The sequence below is a fragment of the Juglans microcarpa x Juglans regia genome, chromosome 4D (assembly GCF_004785595.1).
Source record: "Juglans microcarpa x Juglans regia isolate MS1-56 chromosome 4D, Jm3101_v1.0, whole genome shotgun sequence".
Taxonomy (NCBI): Eukaryota; Viridiplantae; Streptophyta; class Magnoliopsida; order Fagales; family Juglandaceae; genus Juglans; species Juglans microcarpa x Juglans regia.
Genome location: NC_054600.1, coordinates 3,602,021 through 3,628,143, shown reverse-complemented (window position 1 = coordinate 3,628,143; position 26,123 = coordinate 3,602,021). Strand labels below are relative to the sequence as shown.

At 34.8% G+C, this 26,123-nt stretch overlaps 3 protein-coding genes across 10 annotated transcripts; all 3 read left to right on the top strand.

The window, feature by feature from the left end:
• Positions 1-577: 577 nt before the first annotated feature.
• Positions 578-8,469, top strand: LOC121260373 (solute carrier family 40 member 3, chloroplastic). 8 transcript variants are annotated; one of them, XR_005939704.1, is made up of 16 exons: positions 578-1,162; positions 1,792-2,005; positions 2,122-2,185; positions 2,777-2,901; positions 2,985-3,074; positions 3,165-3,341; positions 3,430-3,504; positions 3,688-3,789; positions 3,864-3,981; positions 4,062-4,208; positions 5,236-5,342; positions 5,429-5,542; positions 6,712-7,013; positions 7,461-7,610; positions 8,162-8,220; positions 8,299-8,469. XR_005939704.1 is itself a non-coding variant. In XM_041162226.1 (14 exons), exons 1-13 carry the CDS (start codon positions 1,005-1,007, stop codon positions 7,003-7,005), a joined length of 1,785 nt encoding a protein of 594 aa, XP_041018160.1. In that variant the 5' UTR covers positions 578-1,004; the 3' UTR covers positions 7,006-7,013; positions 8,162-8,469. The 8 variants fall into 8 exon arrangements, 2 of the variants coding, with proteins under 2 accessions (XP_041018160.1, XP_041018159.1); XR_005939702.1 differs by having other exon boundaries at positions 8,159-8,220; XR_005939705.1 differs by lacking the exon at positions 7,461-7,610.
• Positions 8,470-12,112: 3,643 nt separating this feature from the next.
• Positions 12,113-16,565, top strand: LOC121260849. Its single transcript, XM_041162899.1, is given in 10 exon segments — positions 12,113-12,513; positions 12,516-12,532; positions 13,385-13,912; positions 14,012-14,077; positions 14,596-14,762; positions 14,837-14,993; positions 15,093-15,183; positions 15,260-15,666; positions 15,785-15,889; positions 15,980-16,565. Coding segments are annotated over 10 exon segments (1,953 nt in total). The 5' UTR covers positions 12,113-12,401; the 3' UTR covers positions 16,283-16,565.
• Positions 16,566-20,479: 3,914 nt separating this feature from the next.
• Positions 20,480-25,609, top strand: LOC121259887. Its single transcript, XM_041161690.1, is given in 8 exon segments — positions 20,480-20,922; positions 21,907-22,587; positions 23,074-23,761; positions 23,889-23,989; positions 24,089-24,178; positions 24,370-24,497; positions 25,312-25,385; positions 25,388-25,609. Coding segments are annotated over 7 exon segments (1,776 nt in total). The 5' UTR covers positions 20,480-20,922; positions 21,907-21,960; the 3' UTR covers positions 25,456-25,609.
• The last annotated feature ends 514 nt before the right edge of the window (positions 25,610-26,123 follow it).

The following is a 26,123-nucleotide window of genomic DNA, read 5'->3' as shown; positions in this document are numbered from 1 at the left end:
AAATTATAAGTGTGAGATGTGGGAGTGATAGTGGCTGATGCATAACATTCCTCTTCCAAAGAGAGTAAACGGAGATTCGGAGACTACACACTCCAACATTATATATAGCATTATCCTAAAAATTAATGCTTAGACAATGATTTTTATATCAGAGTAATATATTGTCATAAATTAGAAATATCACATCATCCCTATTATGAATCTATCTAATAATTTTTTAGCGGTGCTACTATGCCGCCCGAGTAGCACCGCTCGGTGTTACCGCTAGTTGTAAAATTAATTTTTTTTTTTTATTCATATTTTTTTAATGTATTTAAATATTTTTAAAAAATAAAAAATATATATATATTAATATATTTAAAATCACTTTTTTTATCATTCGGTAAAAAAAAAAACCAAACAGTATGATTTAGGCGGTATAGCAGAGTTTTCCTAATTTTAGGTCGAGGACAAAATTTATCGTGGGCTATGTCACTGTAGCCCCATGGGCTGGCAGCTGCGGAAAGGGCTTTGTTGGGCTCTCTTGTTGATCCAAAAAACTATTGATCACTTGCCTTGCTTGTGGAGTTCTGCAATGAAACTTGGCATAATTTGACTGACGCAAGCTGTATGCATTGTAATTCACTGATCCAAAACTTAGAACCACAGAGAGTCATCCACGCACGCTTAGAGCTGTCCGCCCGCCGGCGGACTCACTCAGCTCAGACGTCAGGTCGATGCCAAACCACTTCTAAACACCACGAAACGGATAAGCCTGAAGTTTCTGAAAGACTGAGACTAAACCCCAATACGAAAAAGAAAACCCTTATAAATTAGAAAAAAATAAAATCTTTTTGATTTTATTTTTTTGTTGATGAATTCTGAGAATCCATTTGTGATGAGACTCTGAGTGACCAAACCAACTGCTCAAAATTCTTTGTTTTTTGTTTTTTTTTCTGAGTCTGCATGAGAGGGAAGGAACACATTTGGTACTCTTTCAAGCCAGAGCACTTGGAGAAACAACCATGGTTGCTATGGTCAACATCAGCCACTCACACTCACACCCTTTCAGTTCGTTCCAATTTTCGTTTCGCCAAGTTTCTCTATCGGCGCCTCCTTCTCAAGTTCGCCATCGCTTCGCTCCTCGCCAACGGTTGAATTTTCAGCCGTACAGTTCCTGCAGGTGAGCCTGTATTTAGTAATTGGTTTGTACTTTTTTTTATTTCCGATATAAGTGCGGTAAATGAGAAAAAATTTTGGGTTTTTCTTATTTCTTTCGTGATGTTTGGGACTTGTGCTCTAGCGGTCCAGATAGAACTAGTTTACTTGAGCTAAGAAAATGTCGGGTTTTTCTTGTTGTTTTGTAATGTTTCTGTTTATTCTTATTTTCAGAATATCTGGGAAATGTTAACAGAGTCTGTATTTTGAATTTTTTTGTGAGTTTTACGAATTGTGCTTAAATTCCTGTAGTACTTCTAGTTTACTTAGTTGAGCACTTGAGCTGAATTGTTATTGTGGGAAACCTATAAAAAAATTTCTTTCTGCACAGTATGTTTGTTTGCGGAGAAATTTGGGTGGAAAACTCAAGTCTTAATGAATTCGCTGAGTTCTTGGTTTTGTAATTAACTGGCTTTCTCTTCAGCTTTGTGGGCTGCGTAATCCATATGAAATATAAATATCACCTGATAGAATGGTACAGCTTAGATAATTAACATGAAAGTTCAAAAGTTTAAATAGTAAAGCTCTAAACGTTTAGAACGAGAGAACAAATTGTGAAAATAAAATTCTTTTTTCCTTTTCCTTCGTTTGCAGGTTTGACAGTTTAGTTTCAAGGTGTTCAATAACAAACACCAATGTACAGTTTGACCAGGTTGCTGCTGAGGATGAGATCCAAGAAGATTTTTCAGCTGTTGAATCTAACTCTTCGGTCCCGATTGTTCGTCTCAATTCTGATATTCTTGAAACTGAATCATTGAACTTACTGACCGAAGGGGCTTATGTAGATAGTCTATTGACAAAATTGCCAGTACGTTCCCTTGGGCTGTCTAACATGTTTTTCCCGCCATCTTTGAAGATCTTTCACGTTTTTTTCATTCTTGAATCTCAACATCTTATTCTCTCATCATTCTATTGAATTTATAGGTTTTATCAGAGGAGGAGCAAAATGCCCTTGCCGCAATTCCGGCCCATCCAGCAGGATTGTATGGTGAGAGTCTCCACCTTGTCACATGTTGATGGCTTGGAAGACATGTGACATTCCCATAAAATTGTCTGATGATGTGACCCTCCATGTTTGACTCATCATTCCTAGTTTTGGAAAGATTATCTAATATATCTATGAAAGTATGAGTTTTGATCAGTCAGCTTATGTGTGGCATAAAGTATGTGTGTTTTGGAGAGCCAGTTATGTCTTTATTTGGGTGGGGACTCTCCTCTGATCTAAGAACACCTTCACTGTGTCAAATTCCTGCACTGGCCTCTGTATGTTAATAGCACAGTAAAAAGCCATTTTATTTTTCTTGCCTTATCATCTATGGGTCAACTGTTGTTTCTCTGGTAACGTACATTATTTTGCTCGTTCTGCCCCTTTCAGACTACTGCTATATCCATAGAAACAATTTTGCTTCACTAAATGGAGTCATTTCATCTGAATATGGGGTTTCCATTCATTTCAAACAAAGTAGCAATAGATGACCCAAGACTGTTATTTCTTAGTGATGTCCTGATCTGTCATTTAAATTACAAAAATATATTAGATTCTTGAAACATCTTTTAACAGAAGGCATATAAATTTCAGCTTTATACGCCAGCTGTGCTGCTGGGAATTTAGTGGAACAGCTTTGGAACTTTGCTTGGCCTTCTGCAATTGCATTGCGCCATCCAAGTCTTCTACCTGTGGCTGTCATAGGATTCTTCACTAAGGTTGTTATAATGTGGAAGAGATCAATAAAGCATATGCAATAGGTTGGAAGAATATACTTTCTAACATGCTTCATGTTGAACAGCTTACAATAATTGGTGGAGGCCCTTTGGTTGGAAAGCTTATGGATCATGCTCCCAGAGTGCCTTCATATATTTGTCTTAATGTTGTCCAGGTATATTTTTTGGAATGCACATATATCCGAGCAGGTAGGGAACCATCTGGTTATTTTTTTTTTTCTCTCTTATTCTCATGATTTTTTCAGGCAGCTGCACAGTTGTTATCTGCATCAATGATTATATATGCCTATACTCGTCCTCGTACTTCTGCATCATCCATACTTCTCCGTCCTTGGTTCATTGTGCTAGTATTAGCTGGGGCTGTTGAGAGGCTATCTGGGTTGTCATTAGGGGTTGCTATGGAGCGTGATTGGGTGGTGCTGGTAGTTCCTTTCTTTACTTTTCTTGTTCCCTTCGTGTGTATTGAATTCTAGTTTGAGCATGTCCTAATTATTTTTTTTGTTTGTGCAGTTAGCAGGAATAAATAGGCCAATTGCACTTGCTGAAGCTAATGCTGTTCTAAGTCGAATTGATCTTCTCTGTGAGGTGTTTACTCATTTGTGATTATTATTTATTTTTTCCCATGACTGGTTGATTGAGTTACATATGTATCATCATAGTATAATCTTTCTGTGGAGTGCAAGCCTGGTAAACTGAGAACAGTATATACATGTAGATCCCATTTAGAAGACTTGAGTTTTGGTGACTCATTCTTATCTGTGATTACAGGTAGCTGGGGCATCTCTGTTTGGTATCCTTCTCTCTAAGTTTGATCCAGTGACTTGCTTGAAGTTTGCTGCTGGTTTGATGTTATGTTCATTGCCTGTTGTGGTAATTACTTTCTGCTTACTCCATTTATGGTTCTTGGTTGGAAGTTGTCTTCATTTTTGGACTCCACTTCTCAGGTTTTTCTGACATGGTTAACCAACAAGCTCTCTACCGGCGTTCTTGATCGTAATAAAACTTCACAAACCTATTGCAAAACATCCAATGGGGAACCTTTTCCTGATGATGACAATAAAGGTAAATTTGTTTATTGAAATTAACATGGAAGGTTATTTTTCTCTTGTTATACCTGTTAATTCTGCCGTCTGGAAAACCAGTGGATATAGGTCTTGAAGCTATTAAACATGGGTGGAAGGAATACATGCAGCAGCCAGTTCTTCCTGCAAGCCTAGCATATGTGCTTCTCTACTTCAATGTCGTTCTCACTCCAGGCAGTTTGATGACTGCATTCTTAACTCAGCATGGTACTTTCCAAACCTTTTAGTATGCTGACCTGCAATATCCCTGGTGAATTTTGATTGTTAAGAATTCAGCATAGGTTCTGAGGGAATGGTCACATCCAGGTTGAATGTCAACCCACATGCTATATAATGCATCACATATTAGAGGTGTTTGGTGCTATCACCAGCGAATGCACCCACCAATTTTATTTTTGGTTTACTTTTGGCTTTTAAGAACACCTTATAGTTTGAAGTAGTGGCAGTTTGCCCTTCTTTGGCTGTCTGAATTGGGATGCTTTTACAGGAAAATAACATGTGCCTGATACTATTGCTTGAATTTGGATAATTTCCCCTTAGTTATCGTCATTACTTCTCTGGCATTTTTTTTTCAAATAAAGTTTATTCTTCATGTAGTTTAGAAGAGTTTTAAGCTTGAGAGAATAGCCATGCCTATTTACTTGTCTTAATAAAATTTTCTCATCTATCCAAAAAAAAAAAAAAAGCTTGAAAGAAAGCAGAAATGGTATAAATTTATCTGTTAGTATTACCAAAAGATTGGTGTGGCTTGTAGGATGGAACGTGCTTATAATTTATAATTATAAAAAAAAAAAATGTGCTTATAATTTACAAATGATAGGCTAAAGCAGGGGAATGAAATGCCAATTCTTGAACTCTTTGGTGCTCAGTGTACTTTTTAATAGAAGTTTAGGTTGGTAAACCCAAAATGACATAACTTCAAGGGTTTTTCTTCTTTTTTTTTAGTTATTATGAAAATATCACATAGAGTTTCACAAACTAGAAATCACTTTCTCAAATTTTGGTTTGGTCATATCAATTGCTTCCTTTAGTATTTTTGTTTGCTGGATTGATGCAATCTTGATTTCTTGAATATGTGACTAGGAATGCATACTATGCTCTACAATACCTTTTTCCTTTTGAAAATCCATTTGTTGAAAATATTTTTTACATTTCTCTATATTTGCTTTACAATATCATTCTCTGGTTATTCTTAGAAACTTGATTCTAATGATGATGTTATATTTTTTCACAGGTCTAAATCCATCAATCATTGGGGGATTTAGTGGGTTATGTGCTTTTATGGGTGTTGCAGCAACATTTATATCTGCGGATTTAGTGAGGCGATTTGGCATTTTAAAGGTTTCCTCTTCTGTTTGCTATTCCTGTTTCTGATATATTAAAAGGTTCCTGTTTGAGCCTTAAATCTTTTGGATTTTCTTCTTCAGGCTGGAGGAATTGGATTGATATTTCAGGCTTCACTTCTCACCATAGCTCTTGCTGTGTATTGGAGCGGATCTCTCATCCAGCAGAGGCCCCTTCTTTTCTTCCTATCTTTGATTGTAAGAATCATTTTTTACTTTCTTTTACTTGAATTAGATGAGATGATAGAAGTCAGAGGTAACAATAACACAAAAGCCCATTGACTAAGATTGACTTGATGCAGCAAGAGGCTAGGAATTATCCTAGTACAGATATAAGTCTAATCTGGACAAAAAGTAATAAGTGGCACTGAATGCAATTAGCTAAGGAATGTAGTTGATGGGACAAAGTAAGCATCAGATTATGAGGAAACTGGTGAAAATTTATAAGAATTTGTAATCTTGATATTAGCAAGGTTTATCAAAATTAGCAATTATTATAATAACAAGAGAAATACTTTAGCCACAAAAGGATTATACAAAAGTAATCCTACAAACTAACGTGGCTTGATGGAGTTCATCAGATTGTAAAGTTAGTTTTATTGTAAAGCAGATCTAACAGATCACATGAGGCCACGTCAATTTGTAAGTTTACTTTTGTGGAATTTCTTTGTATCTGTAGCATTTCTCTAGTAACAATGCTTGTCAAAGATTCTCCGCTGCTTTCGAATAAAAGAGAGATTCAATTAAATCATTTAAGCTCCTGAATACCTAGAATCTCTTATAAGAGGGGTGATGTTGCCAGTGGGCTATTGCTTAAATAGCACCTCATTTCTCTATAAGAACAAGGCGTGTTTCAAAACCTACCAAGTGCTTGATTTACATATTCGAAAAATAAATAAATAAAGATATCTATGGTGATGCTGGCTGCTATATCTGAATTCTTCTGTTGGCTCCTATATGCAGATCTAACATAATTCATAATTTTGTGCACGAATAGAAAATACTTTTGCCAAATAAGCGAATGAATTGAAACATAAAAGAGGGAGAATAGATCCAGGCATATTTATAAGAAACACTTCCTATGATATTCTAAAATGACCTAAACTAAATAACAATGCTATACATTGAATCAAAACATTTGTCATCACTAATAGGATATAATTTCCATATTTTGGGTCCTGCATGGTCTGGTTTAACTATTAGCTGCAGGGCTTTATCTCAGGAATTAAAGAAATAAAAAAAGAGGGGGGGGGGGGGGGGGGGGGGGGAGTATTAAGAGTCTTAAATTTGAATTTTTCCCAACAAAGAAAATTTTTATGCATGGTTATGGAGTTCTGAACAAAAGGTTGATCTACTTTCATATGCAGGTAATTTCAAGATTGGGTCACATGTCATATGATATTGTGGGGGCGCAGATTCTGCAAACTGGGATTCCATCAGGAAAAGCAAATCTTATTGGGACAACAGAGGTTGCAGTTGCTAGTTTGGCAGAGTCTGTAATGTTGGGAGTTGCGATAGTAGCAAACAATGTTTCACATTTTGGTTTCCTTGCACTGCTGTCACTTTTATCAGTGGTTGGGGCAGCATGCATATTCTGCCGATGGTTGTTGAATCCAACGGATGAACAAAGAAGTCTTTTCTCTTTTGACCCTCAGTTTTAGTTCTCATTGTAAGTGTGGTCTTTTCTGATTTGGATTATCATCTTAGAAGTATAATTTCTTACCTCACGTATGAGTCCATTCATTCTGCAAAAGTATATATGAACCTGAACCCTCACTAATTTGACAAATCGCATGGTAATAATTGAACTAGTTTCTATAGTTTGGGGTCCTCATCTTAGATCGGTTTTGACAGACACAGGAAGTGTTTGGGTGAGGGTGATGCTATTTACTTGAACAAGAAAGGCTGAGGCCGTTCACTGATTGACTACTACAATGTTGTCTAAATTGTCTAATACTATACTTCTGATGCCTTCTTGTGATCAGTTGAGATGTATGAATTTGAAGTCTCCATTCTAGCTCTAGAAGCATGAGTTTGGCATAGATTTATGAGATAGACTCCTGAATCTGATAGTGCTAGTGCTGATTCCTTTAGTCCTGGTTGTTGTCTTTTACAGGCCCTGCAACTATTTTTGGATGAAAACTCCTCTTATTCTTCTAAGGTCAAGGTGTCGAGATATTGCTGACTGTTAAGACCATAAGATGAATCTTAGAGCTGCCCCTAAATCTCAAGGCTGCCTTTGCACCATTACTACAGAGGAGTTAAGGTACTCATGGACCGATGGTTTCAAAGATTAGAATAGGTATTCCTTAGTAATATGTTGTTATTTTTGGATGTGGAAATCCTTGGTATCACATTTAGTACGTCAAATGGAAAAGATACCGATTCTTTTTTCTTTTCTTTTGGAAAAAAATGACGGTTTCCCATCAAGCTGCCCAAGTGACTATCAGATCATGGACCGGAAGAGGTTGATTGGAAATATACATCTTAGAAACCTTGAGATAGACTTACGAAGATGCCCATGCCATTCATGTTTGAGAAAATCAGTTTCTTCTTGCATTACAATAGATGCATCATAAAATACATTACTTTGTAAGCTAGCTAGTTAGAAGTGCCACAATTAACATAAAATTGCAAGGAATGCCATGTACCCAGCATAGGCTAAAAGCTGAGAATACAATTGTATTCTCTTAGGATAATTGAAGATGTCATGGATTTGGTATTTTGGAAAGAACATTGTTGTAGAGATTAAAATTGTTTTTTTTTTTTCTGGATTATCTTTATGTTATCTGACTTAAAGTCATTCTTTATCAGCAGTTGATCCATCACTTTCCTTGGTGCAAAGGCTGTTTTGACATAAATTGGAGTCCAACCAGGTATGTAAATATACCTATTACAAAGTCCACAATGATCAATATAGAAGACTCAAGGCTATATATTCTTGATCTGCTCAGTTGGTCACACTATTCATGAGGTCAAATCGGATTGGCGTGATGAAATAGATAACAAAGTTTCAAAAAGGTTTTAAAGTTTCATCGGTGTAGGCCGCAGCTGTACAAACATTTTTAAAGAATTGATTCATTGTAGTTTATTTTACTTGCTATAAAACATTTGATTTGGACGTTCCTTTGCTGTCACATCCTTTTGGAGCATTCAAGAAGTTGCAATTGAATCATAACAAGAAGAAAACATTTACACATGAAAAAAGATGCCAAGATGGTAAGGATGCTAGATATCTGTGACAAATTTGGCTAAAGTGGGTTGCTTTTTCCAAGTTATTTGTGGGAAATCTGAAAAGAGTTGTTAAACTGAGTTATGGCTGCTCCTGCTGAGTGACTATGAATGGCAAATGAGAAAACAAAAACAATGAAAAAAGTAGTTTATCCAACATTTTTCTTTTCTGGATGATATATAATTGATAGGCTGTAGTGGGGTGCAATCCCATCAACATTGATGGGATGTGTGTGTGAATTGGTCTGTACACACATATACAAAACCTTATAAAGGTATGCCATGAATAGAAAACAGATACAACTGAAAGGAAGTATGAAACTGCACCTCTTTAAAGTTTAAAGCATGGTTCCGCCCTTAAACTTGACCAAATAAAGGACGTGTGAAGAAGGTTACAAGTGCAATTTTTTTTGTAATTTTCTCATCTAAAGAGTTCAAAACTCCCATGTTAACCATATATTGAACTTTGAACATTGGGCTGGTCTCACTTTTTTCAAATCATCTGTACGGAACTTGTACACTTTAAGGCCTAGTTTTGATATTCAGGTATTCTGTGAATATCTTATTACTATTTATTATTTTTTTATTATTTTTTTCCTAATTTTTACTACTATTTAATATTCTATCATTATTTTTTTTACTACAATTTCATAATATTTCACTACCTAAACGCAACCTAAGTCTATATTCAGTGTTACTCAATTTGAAAAGATCCCAATCCAAGAATTAGTATTTTATATACACATAGATTAACAAAGTTTAAAGATTTTGATGAAAAATTACATATAAAATGGGTTGTTAGTATTCTTAGTAAGGCTGTGGGTGAGTTTGTTTGACGAAATTGAAAGTCATACATAAAATGTGCATGTTTGGAGCTTGTTGGGTTACGTGGTACTCTCTAGTTGTTGTGTGCGCGTGTCTACCCATTCATGTCGGTCATGGGTTTCTGTGTGTGCCGTTGCGAATCGGGTCTTGGGTTTTGGTTCGAATCTCAGTCAACGGATCGTACCCTGCCCGTCACGCTGGGCCCCATATCCCAAGACAAACACAGTAATCAGTAAATGCCCGACACCTTTTTGGTAGTAAAATTTAAAAAAAAAAAAAAAGAAAGATAAACGTGCACTGTTTACAATATTTTATACAATTATATTTTTTAAAAAAATATTTTTATTTTAAAATATATATTATGAAATATGTTACGTGAGACCGAAAATTATTTATAAATATAAAAATACGGATTAAAAGCTATAAATAAGATAAAAATTAAGAAATAATATATTTGATTTATATGTTTTATAGAGTATAATTTTTTCTCAGATTGAAATAATATATTCTAAAAATATAAATATATTTAAATATTATTAAAAATTGAGTTGTTTTAATATAAAGTATATCATTTACTTCATTTAAATTATAAAATTTAATTTATACAAATTTAAGTTTTAAATTTATCTTTAAAATTAAATTATATTACATAAATAGTTTATTAAATATGTTCATGAAAAGAATTGAGAATATAATTTTTATTTACTAATAAAAATTTAGTTGAGGAAGAGGCATTCTAAATTGAAAATTGTTGGAGGTGATGCACATTGCATCAATGTCTCATTGTCCATAAGATTGATGTCTTTTCTTTTCAATTTGTCATCTGATTTTTTTCTTAATTTTTTCTTAATAATAATAATAATAGTAAGAGAGAGAGTTTCTTCAAGTTACAAGGGGGGAGAGTCACGTCACGCGAATCAAGGCACGCAGGCACTTACCGCCAATACCTAAAAACTCTCCCGTGTTTGTCGCGTGTACTCTACGTCTCTCGAAAACACAACACTAATTTCATTTTTCACCCCTTTTTTGTCCTCATCGCGTCTACTCTTCCATTTTCTCGCGATATCTATCACTATTTCTAGATTCAAAAACATTTTTTTGGAGTTACTTTTATATTTTTTTTTATATATTTTACTAATATAATTGATTGCATATTTTTTTAATATAAATAACTGTTTTAATCAATCACATCATTGATTATATATAATAAAACTCTTAATTTAATTTTAAATTTTAAATTTTATCTTTCAAATTAAATTTTATCACATGAATGATGTATAGTATAAGAGAAATGATATTTACAGTCGTGGAGAGTACAATTTCTTTAAAAAAAGTGAGTAAATACATGATCCACATAAAAAAAAATTAAGCTTTTAATAGTATATTCTACTATTTTTCAAAACGATTATACGATATTTATACACTCCACGACTATATTTAGCATTACTCATGGAATAAAAACTTTTAAATAGAATTTTACATATTTAAATACTAAAATATTTTTATTATAAATACCATTCAATCATATTAATTTAAAAAAAAAATTAGATGTAACACTTGTTGGAAATATGTATTCACATCAAATTATATTATATAAAAATACTTTAATTACAAAAATAAATTTACAAAATGATGCCATTTGATATGGATTGTGATATATTAAATTATAAAATTATTTTTATAAAATTATAGTAATTTATAAATTTATTTTATACAATCACTTTATTTTCTATATATATATATATAAACAGCACTTTTCTCTGTTATATAGTTGGACTTTTGGCTAAAGAAGTTTGTGCCGGCCAGGCCTTATTTGTGAAAGTCCTGCCTAGTGTACAGGGCCTCGTGGCTCATTCCATAATCTCAGATAATCAGTATGTCGTGAGGGGAGAAACTGTAAGTGAGATCAACTTTCAAGAAAACACCCAAAACTTTTTGAGGGAAACAACGCCCATCCCATTTCCCAAAACTAAAAAAAGAATTTCCACAGCACAACATAAAGCCCCCACACTTCCCAAAAACCCGAAGGGACATTTCTAGATTCACATCAATAACCCACCTTGAAAATTGGGGGAGATAGAGAAAGAGAGAGAGAGGAGGAGGAGGAGGAAACACTTGCTCTCTCCCATCAATCCCAATGTCACGTTAACAATGAAAGAAAATCATGTGAGTTTTAAAAAAGAAAAAAATAAAAAAAAATAATATTAGATATAATTATAAAGTGTATAAATATTATGTAATTATTTTGAATCACTAAAAAAAAAAAATTTATTATGAAAAAATTTAATTTTTTTTATATATTTTTTATATTTATTTATTTTTTAAATAATTATAAGATATTTTTATACCCACAATTGTAACTATTATCTTTTATATATATATAAAAAAAGAAGCCACCTCACACCCCTAAACCTATTCTGTCAAAAACCTCAAAACTCCCAAACACTTTCTTCATCATTTCCCACGACCCGATGCCCCCACCCTCCATCATTTTCAGCAAGACAAATGTGAAAAAGCAAAAGAAACTGCTAATAAACAATTGACTTATAAAAAAAATAATAATAGAAAGAAAAAGAAAGAAACGAAACCCGTCTCTCTCTCTCACACAAGTCATATATACTCATGATTTTACATCACTAGTCAATGTTCTTCGAGCTTATCCAACCATGTAGTGTGTATGTTTATACTGTAATATGTTTGTACGGCTTTTGTTTAATGGATATTAGGAGAAGGGTTTTTTGTTTTTTTTAATTTAGGGAGAAAAAAAAAATGTTCTTTTCACCACGACCTTCTGTTGTTGTTGGTTGCCACAGTGATTTGGACTTGAAAGCGCCCATCTTTTCATGTCCATTGACACTGATTGTTGATATATCACTTGGCTTGTTCATGTCCTCTTTTGACCCTTTTATTTCCATTCTCTCCTCTCTTCTATTTCTTCATCTTTTCCAACCACTGTGCTGAAGTTACACTAAAGTTTTGTCAAGAGAAAGTCTGTTTGGTAATGGGGTCTTTGGGAGGTGAAACTGCAAAGAAGAAGGCAATGTGGCTCTATCCAAAGGTTTTGGGATCCAATCCTTCCGAGAGATGGGGGCACTCAGCTTGTTGTTCTCGAGGGTTGTTTACATCTTTGGGGTATGCATAATTTTCTTGATGAAGGAAAATTTATTTTTCTCCTATTTTCCTTAACAATATCTTGATATACGATGATGTAGTACTTTTCAGCTTCGTCTTCTTTAATTATGGTTTGTGGTGCCTCTAATGGTTTCATTCCTTAGAAATTCTACCTTAATATGCAGCAGATATGGTTTCCTGTGAGCAATTGTTCTGTTATAACATGTAGCTTTTTTTCTTCCATGTCGTATGCTTATTTAATGGTATTTTCGTTTGGATGCTTGTACTCCCTCTGTTCTTTTTTTTTTTTTTTTTTTTTTTTTGAATTCTGCAACGGAGCTATCTTGGGCTAAGGAGACATACACTTTCTTAACCGGATACTGCAGATTCCTAAATATATCTTCGTTTTTGTCTTGCTGGAGAATATTGACTGAATTTGTCTGGGTTTTAGTTTCTCTATTTGTTCGGACAGTTATGTGGTAGAATGGAAATCATATTTTTGCTTTCTTCAAGTAAAGATGTTTCATTTTCATTTGTTGTTCTCTTAGCCTTCATTTTTCTTGCATCTAATTATTTCCCCTTTCCTTTGATTTCTCCTTGGAGTTTGATAAACCATTCCCAAAGATTTCCTCTGGTGGTAGTATGTCCCAACGCTATACTCTTCGGGATCTTTTACAAAATAAAAAATCCATTACTTGCTTGGACTTTCAAATTGACGTTACTGTTTGCAAGTTCAAATCTACTGAAATTGACGTTATCCGGTCATATTGACTACTGGAGTTAGATCCTTTTAGAACTACCTTTGCTGCTAGGCAATCTTTGTTCCCGATGGAATATCCAGATTGATTTCTTCTCTTTGACAAACCATTTCAGGGATGTTGCGGGGGTTTACATTTCAGTGATGTTCTCGTGTTACATCTGGATTCAATGGTTTGGAACACTCTTATAACTACGGGTCAAGGGCCTGGCCCAAGAGACAGCCACAGTGCTGTTCTTGTGGGGCACAGGATGATAGTTTTTGGTGGTACAAATGGTTCTAAGAAGGTGAATGATCTTCATGTTCTGGATCTTGTGACCAACGAGTGGATCCGGACTGAATGTGAAGGGTCTCCACCATCTCCTCGTGAAAGTCATACTGCCACACTTGTTGGAGATGACAAAATAGTTATATTTGGGGGTAGTGGAGAGGGCGAAGCTAATTACTTGAATGATTTACATGTTCTAGACCTCAAGACTATGAAATGGACTTCCCCTGAGGTGCAGGGTGATGTCCCTGTCCCTAGGGACAGTCATAGTGCTGTTTCAATTGGTAACAAGCTCTTCGTTTATGGTGGGGACCGTGGTGATCGTTATCATGGTGATGTTGATATGCTTGATATGGAGACATTGACTTGGTCAAGGGTATACGCTTCCCCTCACGATTGTCTAATGTTTGAAGTACTTCACTGATGTTGTTTTAAATAAATGGAAGAAATCTGATTGTTTCATTTTTCTGATCAGTTGGCTGTTCAAGGATCTTCACCAGGTGTGAGAGCGGGTCATGCTGCTGTGAATGTTAGGACAAAGGCAAGTCATCTTACTAACATGTAATAGTATAAAAATAAGGGGCTTAGATCCTGCGCAGAGTCAAAATCATTCCATCTAGTTTTACATTGTTAAGGAAGTGAGATTCAGCACTTATCTGCAGTTAGATTTTTGTCCATTTTTCATCTGCTATTGGTGGTTACTCCACTTCTTTTGTTGGAGGATGATATACATGCCCAGTTGAGATGTGATATGATTGCATCATGGACAACAGTTCTCCGTGTTACTGTATTTTGAATACTGACACGGTGAATTGAGATTATGTAAATAACATAATTGACATACTGAATGTATGCACCAATGTAGTCTTTACGTTGCTGTTATTTCAGGGAAATTTTGAAGATTTAAAATATACAAGATGGCAAACATAGATTTCTTGTGGCTAATTATGAATTGATTTTGCATAGTGATATTTTTTTATTTATAAGTAGCATAGTGATATTTGAGATCTCAACATTTTCTGAAAGGACAGAGGTTCCTGAGCTCTTCATGATTTGCAGGTCTATGTCATTGGAGGTGTTGGAGACAAACATTATTACAATGATGTTTGGGTCCTAGATGTGAGTACTTGTTCATGGACTCAGCTTGACATATGTGGCCAACGACCACAAGGGCGCTTTTCTCATACGGCTGTTATTACAGACTCGGACATTGCCATTTATGGAGGGTAAGTTCCATCATCAAGCGATCGAGCTTAACATTTATGCATAATGTCCTCAAAATTCATTGTTTCATTTTCAGGTGTGGGGAGGATGAGCGTCCCTTAAACGAATTCTTAGTCTTGCAGCTTGGAGCAGAGCACCCGAATGGCCGATATAACATTTCCATGTGCAAAATTTTTGGAAACCACTGGAATCAAGAAAGGAGAAGCTTCCCTAGAGAGGCAGATAAAAACCTGGTACGTTCACAAAGCTATCTATGGATATGCAAAAATCCACTTCTTACTTATGACACTTCAATTTAAATGGAGAAGCTTATAAATCATGCTTTGGGACAGAAAAATGTGCTCATGGGGAATAATGTAGCAGTAAGAAAGAGAGCTCATGAACCAGAATCAGAGACAAAGCAATGTTTTGGCTTTAGTTCAGGTTTGTTTTGAAAATCATTGTATGTTTGCCTCTCAAATAGGCATGAAGATGATAGAGTTTCTTCATTATCATTTAGATACATTGCATCCAAAGAGAAGAAGAACTGCCAGTTCAAAGGCATGGGAGGTTGAATTAGAACAAGAAGAGCATTCTCTTTCACTTTCTCAGCATTCATCTCCCTCACAATCTGATCAAGAACAGGCCTCACTTAAGAAATCTGCCGATTCCATCTCAACCTCTCATGGATTTCATTTGTTTAAGCAAATTCCAAACAATTACCAGTCTAACAACGGTCCTGCAAGTAAACAGAAAGAGCTTGGAAATATGGCCCGAAGAACTCAACAGGATATTCAATTTCTAGGAGAACATCAAAACCAGCTAAATCTGGAAACGTGCCTTCATGTTGTTCCTACAGGTAGACAAGGAGCCCAATATTCAGCAGTAGGGCAGAAATCATTGGAAGGAGGGCCTGTCCAAAACCTGGTAAGTGGCGTTTATCCCAGGATCTCTTTGAACTCATTTTCAATTGGCCCTGCCTTGATTTATACCTCTACCATTTACATTTGTTCCTGCCATCGAATTTTGCCTTTTACCCCCTTAGATTGGTGCGGAGGTCCGAGGTAAAGTTGATGGAGCATTCGATTCAGGTCTCCTGATGACTGCAACAATTAATGGGAAAACTTTTAGAGGAGTATTGTTTGCACCGGTAAGTGACAAAACCTTTCGAGGACAAGTACCGCCAGACTTTAATCCGTGGAAAGTAGAAGTTCCTTATGCAACTAACTTTCTTAACCAGGCACCTGTAGTTGTTCCAAGAGGAGCAATTCTTGCACAAGATACTTCACCTATGATAAACCAGATTGCTGTTGCTCAACCATTTCCAAACTCAAACCATGCAGAACCCTTCAAGTCCTTGCAGCAGCCAATAAAATATCCCATGCCAGAGTCCAGTCATAGCTTCCAGCAAGCTCAAGTGACTCGACCATATCCAGTCATGAGAGCTGCTCCATCTCCAGCCAAAGAGCCAAAGCTCAGAAGTGATCTTCAAGGTGTGGTTCTAACACTAGGAGGACCTGGAAGTGGCCATGGCAGATCATAAACGCATCAGAACTCCAAATCAGGATGGATATCTGGTCCATATACTAGAATAAAATTTTGTAAATTTTTATATAGAATCTCTCTTTTTTTTCGTTTGTTTAATTAATGGTTTCGGTTTCAGGCTTTCTGGTTAGGTAAGTTAGTTGGTCCCCCTCCCCCTGTATCAACCATCGGCCTAGATGTTTCTTTGTTATTGTAATGTTAAAGAGTTAAAAGACTTCCTTCCTAATGCTGTTTCCTTTTTTGTTGTTAGTGATGAAATCAAAAAAGATCATCTTTTAGAAGTCTAAACAGCCTCATTTTTTTGGTTCTGCCCCCTACTTTCTTTTTTCTTGTCCTAAATTTATCATTTCCTATTATGATATATTTTTAAGTAAATTGTTATTTGATAATAAGAAGGGAGACTATTCAAAGATATAAACTTTTATTATTAAATAAAAAAAATAAAAGTAATTTTCATCTAAAAGAACTTTATCAAAAGATTATAAATTAGCATAAACTATTGATAATTGAGTCTTATACCCTATAGAATGATCATTGGGTCCCTTATAAATTAAATATTAGGGATTGTGAAATGTAAAATTATGAAATATTAAAAGATACACACTTTTTATTAAAAAAAAAAAATCATATAGGCCTCGTTTAGATAGTAAAAATATTTCATCTCATTTCATTATTATAATTTTTTCAAGTATTCACATAAAATATAATAAATAATTCAATTTTTTTAAAATTTTAAAATAATAATAATATTTTATTTTATTTTTATTTCAACTCAATTCTTCTCATTTCAACTCATTATCTAAACAGTTACATAGTCTAGGAAAATAATACACAAATTAGATTATATAATCACGAAAAAAAATAAAAATCTAAAGACTATCACATTTTGAGCAATTCTTTTTTAAATGGTAGCAACTAAAAATTAAAAAAAAAAAAAAATGAAAAAATGGTTGGAGTAGGACGTAAAAAAGAGGTGGGTTGATTCCCACCTGCTGCAAAAACAGTGGGGGCTGGGTCCCAGGAGAAGTACTGAGATCTTGGTGGGTGACGTGTGGTACTGTGAGAAACAGCTCCCGTGCATCGCGCGCGACGCTGTCGTTGTGTCCTTTCTCCCGGAAGGCAGAGGAAAGCCAAAAGCGTCGCTGTCAGCCGTCCGATCTGTCTTCCACGTCATCCCACCAACCCACGTGGGCCTTCCGACTTCTTTGTTTGCAGTTTTACCGTGAGCAAGGTGCTGTTTCTGTTCCTGATAAATCCAACCCGCAACTCTATTTTTTATTAATAAATAAATAATAACCATCTATTTTCATTGCAATTTAAAAGTTTTCAAATAATAAATAAATATTTGAAAAGAAAAAAAAAATAAATGTGAAAGAGATGGATGGATTGGGAAGGAGAAAGGAGATTATGAAATGAGAGGGGTCTTTCTAATGTCACCCGTCTTGTCAGAGAGAGGTGTCATTTGGGACAAGACCCCTCTCCTGACGTTAGTTGCGTCATCCACGTAGCCTCTCTGACCTGTCCCATTCCAGACCAGATTCCTATTCGTCCGTCAATTTGGCCCCACCGACCTAATAATGACACGCGTCAATTTATGAAATATGTAAATGTTATATAATTATTTTTAAAAAAATAAAAATTAATATTAAAAAATTAATTTTTTTTATATAAATTTTATATTTATTTATTTTTTTTAAATTATACGATATTTAAACACTCAACGGCTCTAAATATTTTTTTTTATTTAATATTTCAATTATTATTATTATAATTTTTAATTTTTTGCTTCACCTTCTAGTCTTTGGGCCGGCATATTTGAGCATGACTCGGTCGGTGTATTTTGAGCTACTGGGTAACTTAGGGTCCAATTAGTATGAAGCTGAAATTGGGTCTAAATGGGCTTCATTTCATTTCACAGTGATTTTAAAATTTTTCTCTTATTTTATTTTGTTATGTTTTGCATTGAGGTGACAAAAATTTAAATCATTTGATCCCTTCAAATAAACACCCCCATTTCTTGCCTTAATATTCTTTCAATGATGCAGAGAGTTTATAAGACTCGATATAGAGTAATGTTATTCATTATCTATTTTACCATCATTCTTTTATCATCTTATGATGTAGTATTAAATGATTAAAGATTATTTATTATGTTTCACTTGTGAGTCTGTCATTTAATGTCGTATCAAGGAATGTCGAGAGGATGATGATAAATAAATTTTTCCTATCTCCTAACATACTTAGAAATTAATCCCAAGCATGAAAAGGCATCATTGCTAGAGAGGTCCCTTGGGTTTGTCTGGAATACAAATTGGTCTATCTAGTAAAAAATCTAAAATAAAATCATCATATACCAAACTAGTAACTCCATCCATTTTTCATTAAATTTTGGATAGAAAATATTGACGTGGACAGTCACTTATCATGTTAAAACCACGTGTCATAAATGCACAATCATCTTAACAATTTTAAAAAATTATCTCCTTCACAAATCAAATCATTACAAACTAAGAATTATAAAAAATAAAATTAATACAAAATATAATTTAGGTTTTAATACAAAATATAAAAGTTATTCTACTCAGCAGTTCTACACTATAAACCTATCAAGTAAAAATCTTTTTTTATTATTTTTTTTCAATAGGTGTGTGGTGTAAAGTTACTGAGTAGAACTTCTCAAATTCAAAATAATACAATTATATTATTAATTTTAGGTTTCAGTGAAATCGGGATTAAAACCTAAAACAGTCTTTTAGCCGTGAGGAATGTTGTTGTGTGCATTTTTTACAAGTTATTTTAAGTATTATTATATTCATATTTTAATTAGGCTAATTTGTGTATTTTGAATAATTGTTTTTAGCACTTGTTTGGTTATATACATGATATTTTGAGCTGAAAATAATATTTTGATTTCTAACTCATTTGCGCTAAATAAATTATTTATTTGAGTCCGGAAAACCAATCAGTCCAAGAAAAAAATTCAAAACCATATCAGTCCTATAAAACTGCATCGAAAAAACCAAAGAAACTGAAAGATTAGGTGCTGCAAGCATGGACAGTAAATTGAGTTAAAATAAATTAAAATAAAAATTAAATAAATTATTGTTAAAATATTATTTTTAATATTATTATTATTTTAAAATTTAAAAAAGTTAAATTATTTATTATATTTTATGTGAGAATTTGAAAAAATTATAATAATAAAATAAAATAAAATAAGATGAAACATTTCTCGTATCCAAACGGACCCGTTCCCTTGATGAACTGGTCGATTCACAACTTCAAAACCGACTTATCTTGATTTGGCTCAGCAATAAGTTTAAAATTGGATCGAATCAAACTAATTAGACTCCTACTTACTCCATATTACAATAAGGTTATGTTTGAATACATAAACAGTTTATTATTTCATTTTATCATTATAATTTTTTTAAATTTTTACATAAAATATAATAAACAAATTAAAATTTTTAAAAAAATCATCTCATCTCATCTCACCATCCAAATAATACCTAAATATCTTTGGTTGAACTCGCATTACTTCCCGTTTATGAGCGTAGCTCGTGGGATGGAGTCCCTCCGCAAAAAATCGATTGTAATACAGAAGAATGATAGAATCGATATAGAAATTTTTTTCGAGAAAAAGTTGTTCTATATTTCACTACTTTACTTTCGTTCTATTAGCTTGATATCGTATTATTTATCAATTTTGAAATAAAATTTTTAATCAAGAATTTAATAATTAATCAACAATATTAGAATATAAAAAAAAATTACTCCATTTACTTTAAAAATATACACAATAGGTAGATTTACAATACTAAACGTTAATGTTATCCATAAACAGTGTAGTTTTCCATATTAAATATTATAAAATGGGTAGTGATAAGGTTACTTCTGTCCAAGTGTATTTTAGGTTTTTTTATTTATTTTTGAGTATTTTTTAACATTATTAATTAGTAAGAAAAAATTAAAAAATATATATAACTTTACTAATATTAATTTTTTTAATTATTAATTAAAATTAAAAATTAAAAAAATTTAAATATAAAAAAATAGTAAATATGTAGTAGTAAAATAATAATCCTATCTTTATTCTTATAAAAATTTGACACGTTAGTTTGCGTCAAATGTGATGTCATCATGTATGGGTGAGTCGTGTGTACAAGGAAGCAGCAAACCAGTTTACCAAAAACGGAGAAATATCAACGGAGAACAGATGATGACATGCAGTAGGAGTGCGTACCACGCACTCACCTGCATCGCCCAAAAGCTCAGAACAAAGGGTTCAAACTTCAGTCCCTCAAAGTTAGAGAGAGAAACTAGAGAGGGATTAGGGGACCCTATCAACAACAAGGACAGCAATATGATAGGCTACAAGGTGGTGACCCAACAAAAGCACAGCACCAGTGGTTCTGGAACTATAGCGAAGATAATGAGCTCCCTTGCTCCTCACCCTAGCTCTATAGACTATGGCATGGTAACCCATGTATATATGTCCAATCACACCCCAACACCTGGCTGAAATATCCAGCCTTCTTTTGAATTATACTATCTCTCTCTCTCTCTCTCTTCTCTGGGGGCTCAGCCTTTCCTTGATGATGTTCTAGAGTAGGTCGGTTTTGTCACCCACAAAAGGTATAAGCACTTTCTTCGTGATTTACTTGATGTTTAATTTTTTGTTTTTATTTTTTTTTGAGTTTTTTTACATGTGCATATTTGGTTTTGGTTTGTTTGCAAGGTGTTTTCAACTGGGTTTTCCTTAAAGTCATTTTTTTTTTTTTTTCTTTTTTGTGTGGCAACTTCGTGGTTGGCTTATGGATGTGTTCGCTTTCTGCACCATTTATTTTTCAATTAGGTGATGTTTTCTTAGGTGGTCATAGAGATTTTTTTAGACGAGTTTTATTTAGTGGAATATATTCTGTTTTTTGACTCGATAGTTGATTTGGTTTTCTTACAATCGAAGGAATTCATTTGGTATTACATACCAAACAATAAAATAAAAAAAGGATTGATTTTGGTGTTTGTGATTTCCTTTGGTGATTCATAAAATCTTTTAGCCTTTTTGCGTCTGGGATCTTTGTGATTGATTGGGATTTCTCGAATGCATTCAATTTTTGCCTCCCGAAGCTTGATCTATAAATCAATTTGGAAATCGCTTGTTGAGTTTATATGCAGGTTTGTAAGAAACTACTCACAGAAAAGAATGGTATTCTTGTGATCCTTTGTTGTTGCATGGCTCTGCCTATTTGCCGTGTGGTGTAGTGTAGCCGCAGCTATATACGCATTTGTGATCTATTTGGTTCCTTAGAAAGTCTAGGAATAGGAAGAAACTAAACATATTTATTTTAGTTCTCTTAATACGTTGAAGTGGAAAAAAAATCAATTAGTTTATTGGTTTTGTTGCGGTGGGTGTTTCAGCTTGTGGGAACCAGCGCTTGTAGAAAATTATGGTTAGAACTTATTTTCTTTTCTTCACATAAGTCTCTCATCTATAATCAGAAGCAGAGGCATCGTTGTGTTTTGCAAATATTGGTACAAATAATTGAAATTCTTCCCTTTTTTGGTGAATTGTTGCTTATCATTTGGGTTTGGCTCTTTGATCTTATTTAGGCTTCTTAGTCCTCTTTTTTGAAAATACAGTAGCAATTGGCTGTGATTGCTTTTTTGACCATCATGGAAGGTTTTGGAAGTTTTGGGTTCAGTGATAAAAACAGTGCTGTGAGGAAGAAAAGGAGTAATACATCCCACCGTCCCAGGAATGATTCACAGATGCCTTCAGATTACCATGACATTTCGTCCTTGTCATCCACACCACCTTCAGATAACGTGAGCAAGGTATCAAGTGGTGAAAATAATGGTTATGCTTCGTTTTCTCATAAGAAAGAAATCAATTTGAACCCATGCAGCACAAGGCCTTTATCTATTAACATTGCCGAGGTAGAATCTGGCCGGAATGGAGATGGAGGAGGATTTGGAGAATCTGATGAAGGTTCCTTTAATGGTTCTTTTCGAGGAAGTAATGAACAAGTACACAGTGTGGTTGATTCCAAAAGACACAGTGAAGGTGTCCTTGCCCCAGCTGATTGGAAGGGCACAAGCAAGGTGGGGCTCATTGGAGCTGTTTCAGATGGTTTAGAATATGAAAACAAAGTGAAAAAGGTTAAGCTTAAAGTTGGTGGTGTTACACGTACAATTCATGCAAAATCAATATCAGATGGTGCATCGGGTGTTGGCTCTCATTCTACAAAAGCTTCTCGCATTTCAGATGCCCCTTCGCTGCAGCCGAAGTTGATTGGTCAGGTATCAAGGAGCATTAACATATTTTTCAAAATTTATCGAATCTGCACCCATTGTATGCAAGATGTGTTTCATATCCATGGTAATGCAAAATTGAGGATATGAATGGGCTTATTATATGAGCTGGGTAGCTATATGTTAGTTCCGTTTTCATTACTGCAAATAATAAATCAGAATATATATGCAAAAAAAAATTGAAATTAGATTTTTATGTAGAACTTTTCTAGATGTGGATGCATGCAGAGTATAAAAAGCTCCAATGGATTTTGCTCTGCCTTTAACTGCTAGGAATTTCTTATGTTATTTCCTGAGGGTGTCTAGTAATTAATGTTTCTTTTTCCCTTCCATTTTAGTCAACCAGTGACATTATGTGATCTGACCGCTTTCTATTTTCTGTGACCAATTATGCAACACTGTTTTGTTGTCCAGTTCTGAGATTGGGTAGACATCCAAATGAGGCTATCTATCTCGTGTCTATATGTGTTGCAGGATAATTCCGATGAGAATCGTTCTTTTACTTCAGATAAGGGGAATGGCTTACGAGGGGTTCCATGGAGGGATTTCTCCAAATATGGTTTTAATGTGGGAAAACCTGATTCTTCAAGGAATAGGATACCTGAAGGAAATAATTCCACTAACCAAGCTGATAAATATGAGCCCATTCGTAAAAGCAAACGGATCTTCAAGAGACGCGTTTTAAGTGAAACACTTGCTGCTGGAGATGACGACGATGAGGAGATTAGATACCTTGAAAAACTCAAAACATCCAAGGCTACCAGTGATTACATTGTGGAGTATGAAGATGATGAGGAAGGAGGGAGTACGAAGCAGAGGAAGATATCAAGGGTGTTGAAGAGTAATTTTGATGCCCAACTAAATGTTGATGGGGAAGGTCATCTCTCATCAAGATCAGGCAAGGAGGGTAAAAGGACTCGATCAGGGAGGGTATTTAAGGATACTGATTATGTAGAAGAGGAAGAGCCAATCTCAGATGGTGATACCAATACTGATAAGAAGAAACCAAAAAAAGAGTTTGCTGATTTATTGGGAGATAATAAGAAGGAAATGACAGTCACTACACGTCAGCGGGCTCTTCGAACTGTTAAAGAGGTCTCTTCCAGTATCAGTGCTAGTCTAATTGAGTTCCCAAATGGCTTGCCTCCTGCTCCACCCAGGAGTGAGTAGTTTTTTTACTGTGGTGCTTTTTAGTTCTTGTCATTTTTATAGCTACCTTCTGTTGGTTTATTGTGAAAACGTCTTTCCATTTATATTGATGTTTTCCTTTTCCCGTTTTATGGTGACAGAGCAAAAAGAGAAACTTTCTGAAGTGGAGCAGCAGTTGAAGAGAGCGGAGGCTCTTCAGAGACGTAGGATGCAGGTGGAGAAGGCAGCTAGGGAATCTGAGGTCTAGCCCCTTCCTTTTCTGATATTCTCTTTGGTCTTGTGAATTGCAAAATGTTGGAAGTAATCTAAGTGTTTTCTTTTCCTTTTGACTGAATTTTAGGCCGAGGCTATTAGAAAAATCCTAGGTCAAGAGTCGAGTAGGAAGAAGCGGGAAGATAAAGTGAAGAAACGCCAAGAAGAATTGGCACAGGTAGCAAGTCATGCACGAGTGCACTCTTTCGTAATATTGGGCCTATATTTTGTTACTTTTTTGTTTTTTATTTTCTTGTACACTGCTGCTGCTTTTTTTTAATCAAAGGAAGTATTTATGCACCAATATAAAAAAAAGATCATATGATGGAGCATAACTCTCAATCCCTGCATTCTTTTAATTTTATACAGGAGAAGGCCGCAAACTCTATGGTACTTGCATCGGACTCTGTGAGATGGATCATGGGTCCCTCAGGAACAGTCGTTACATTCCCTACCGACATTGGCTTGCCGACCATATTTGATTCCAAGCCTTGCAGGTAAAGCACTTCTTTGTATAACAGTTTATTTAAGCAGAGATTTAAATCATATTCTAAAACTTGTTGAAACGGACTTGGGATTATCATGCCATGTATTAATTTCCTTTGTTCTCTCAATCTTCAAATTGGTACATTATTTTTCCTGAATAATTGTTTAGTAGGGGAAGGTTATTTTGTTGAAGTCATACCTGCCATTATATCTTGTGCTTCGTTGTTGTCTTTTGACTTCTATCTAGTAACAAGTAAAAGAAGTTTCTCCTCCTTATCAGGAGTGGTTGCTGGAACTTGTCAGGGTGTAGCCTAGTAGTCAAAGGGGGGTTTGAGATGAGCTAGACTCACTCATCTTGTGTTTGATTATTCATTGAGTTCCTCTAGATTATGATTACTTGATTCACAGTTCTGATGGGGAGGGTGGTGTATCTGGGATGGGTACTTATCGGGTACCCCCGAGTATAAATGCATGGTATTCTCATCCTATCATAGGATGCAATATCAATTAAAGTAATTTTAGTTTCATAGCATATTGTGATAGGATGAGAGTACCACGTCATCCATACACTTGGAGTATCTCTAATAATTCTCCATCTAGGATAATACTTCACAAGGGTGTTTTTTTTTTCCTCTCTTTTTTACGAGTGGATCCTAAGAGTCATAAAAAAAAAGGGTCGCCGTTGCCAGAGGTTAGATTTGTTGAAGTTGCTTTCAAGCACATCGACATTCAAACGACCTGCTAGATTAGTTCTATGCTTTGTTAGTCTTTACACTTACCCCACAACAGCTGCTGATTCGGTTTTTTTTCTTATGCGGATGTCAGTTACCCCCCTCCCCGTGAGAAATGCGCTGGGCCATCTTGCACAAACCCATACAAGTACCGGGATTCCAAGTCGAAGCTCCCTTATGTAGTCTCCAGTGCTACAAGGCAATAAATGAAAAGATGCAGCCTTTAAGAGCCTGCTAGTCAGGTGGATTTGGCTATATAGAGCTAATGCGTGTGGGTAGTCCTGCACCATTATTTGTATCTTGAAATTTAGAGTCTATCCCTTGACCAGAAGCTGTTTAATAACTGATCGAATTTTTTGTATGTATATGAAAGAGTTGTATTCCTTGAGCTATTTTTTCTTTTCTATTTTCCTCTTTTTTTCATCATTTTTGTTGTATCATTTTGGACTAGACGAAGCATAGAAAAGGTTACGCGTAGGCATATGAATGGTTGGTAAAGATTTCTTAAGAAAGAGAACGAAGTCCCACAAATGGCTAGAGATTTCCTTGCTCTAGTTGGTACTCATGTGGATGACGCGAGTAATGTGCTGGAAAGCTGGGGTGGCTTACATTTGGTGAGCGTCATCATCATGTTTCTCTATGTTATATCAATGGTCATCTTTGCTTGTGGTGATGATAACTCCACTAAACCTCATAAGCGGGATGCAGCCATCACGGTGGTGGTCATCACGATGGCGGCCATCACAATGATGATGGTGGTTGCAGAGATGGTGGTAGGGGTAATTAAAAATTATTAGATAATTTATTGTTAGAGAAGTACTACAGCCACCAAGAGATATTACAAAAGTAAATCTATAAATTGACATGTCTTTATATGATATGTATATCTATTTTATAATAAAAGTA

What these genes read in the sequence shown, in the direction of transcription:
- LOC121260373 (XM_041162226.1), top strand. Translation starts at nt 1,005, where the DNA reads ATGGTTGCTATGGTCAACATCAGCCACTCACACTCACACCCTTTCAGT. An exon ending in CCATCCAGCAGGATTGTATG is followed by an intron (nt 2,186 to 2,776) that starts GTGAGAGTCTCC and finishes TATAAATTTCAG; the next exon opens with CTTTATACGCCAGCTGTGCT. An exon ending in TATGTTCATTGCCTGTTGTG is followed by an intron (nt 3,790 to 3,863) that starts GTAATTACTTTC and finishes TCCACTTCTCAG; the next exon opens with GTTTTTCTGACATGGTTAAC.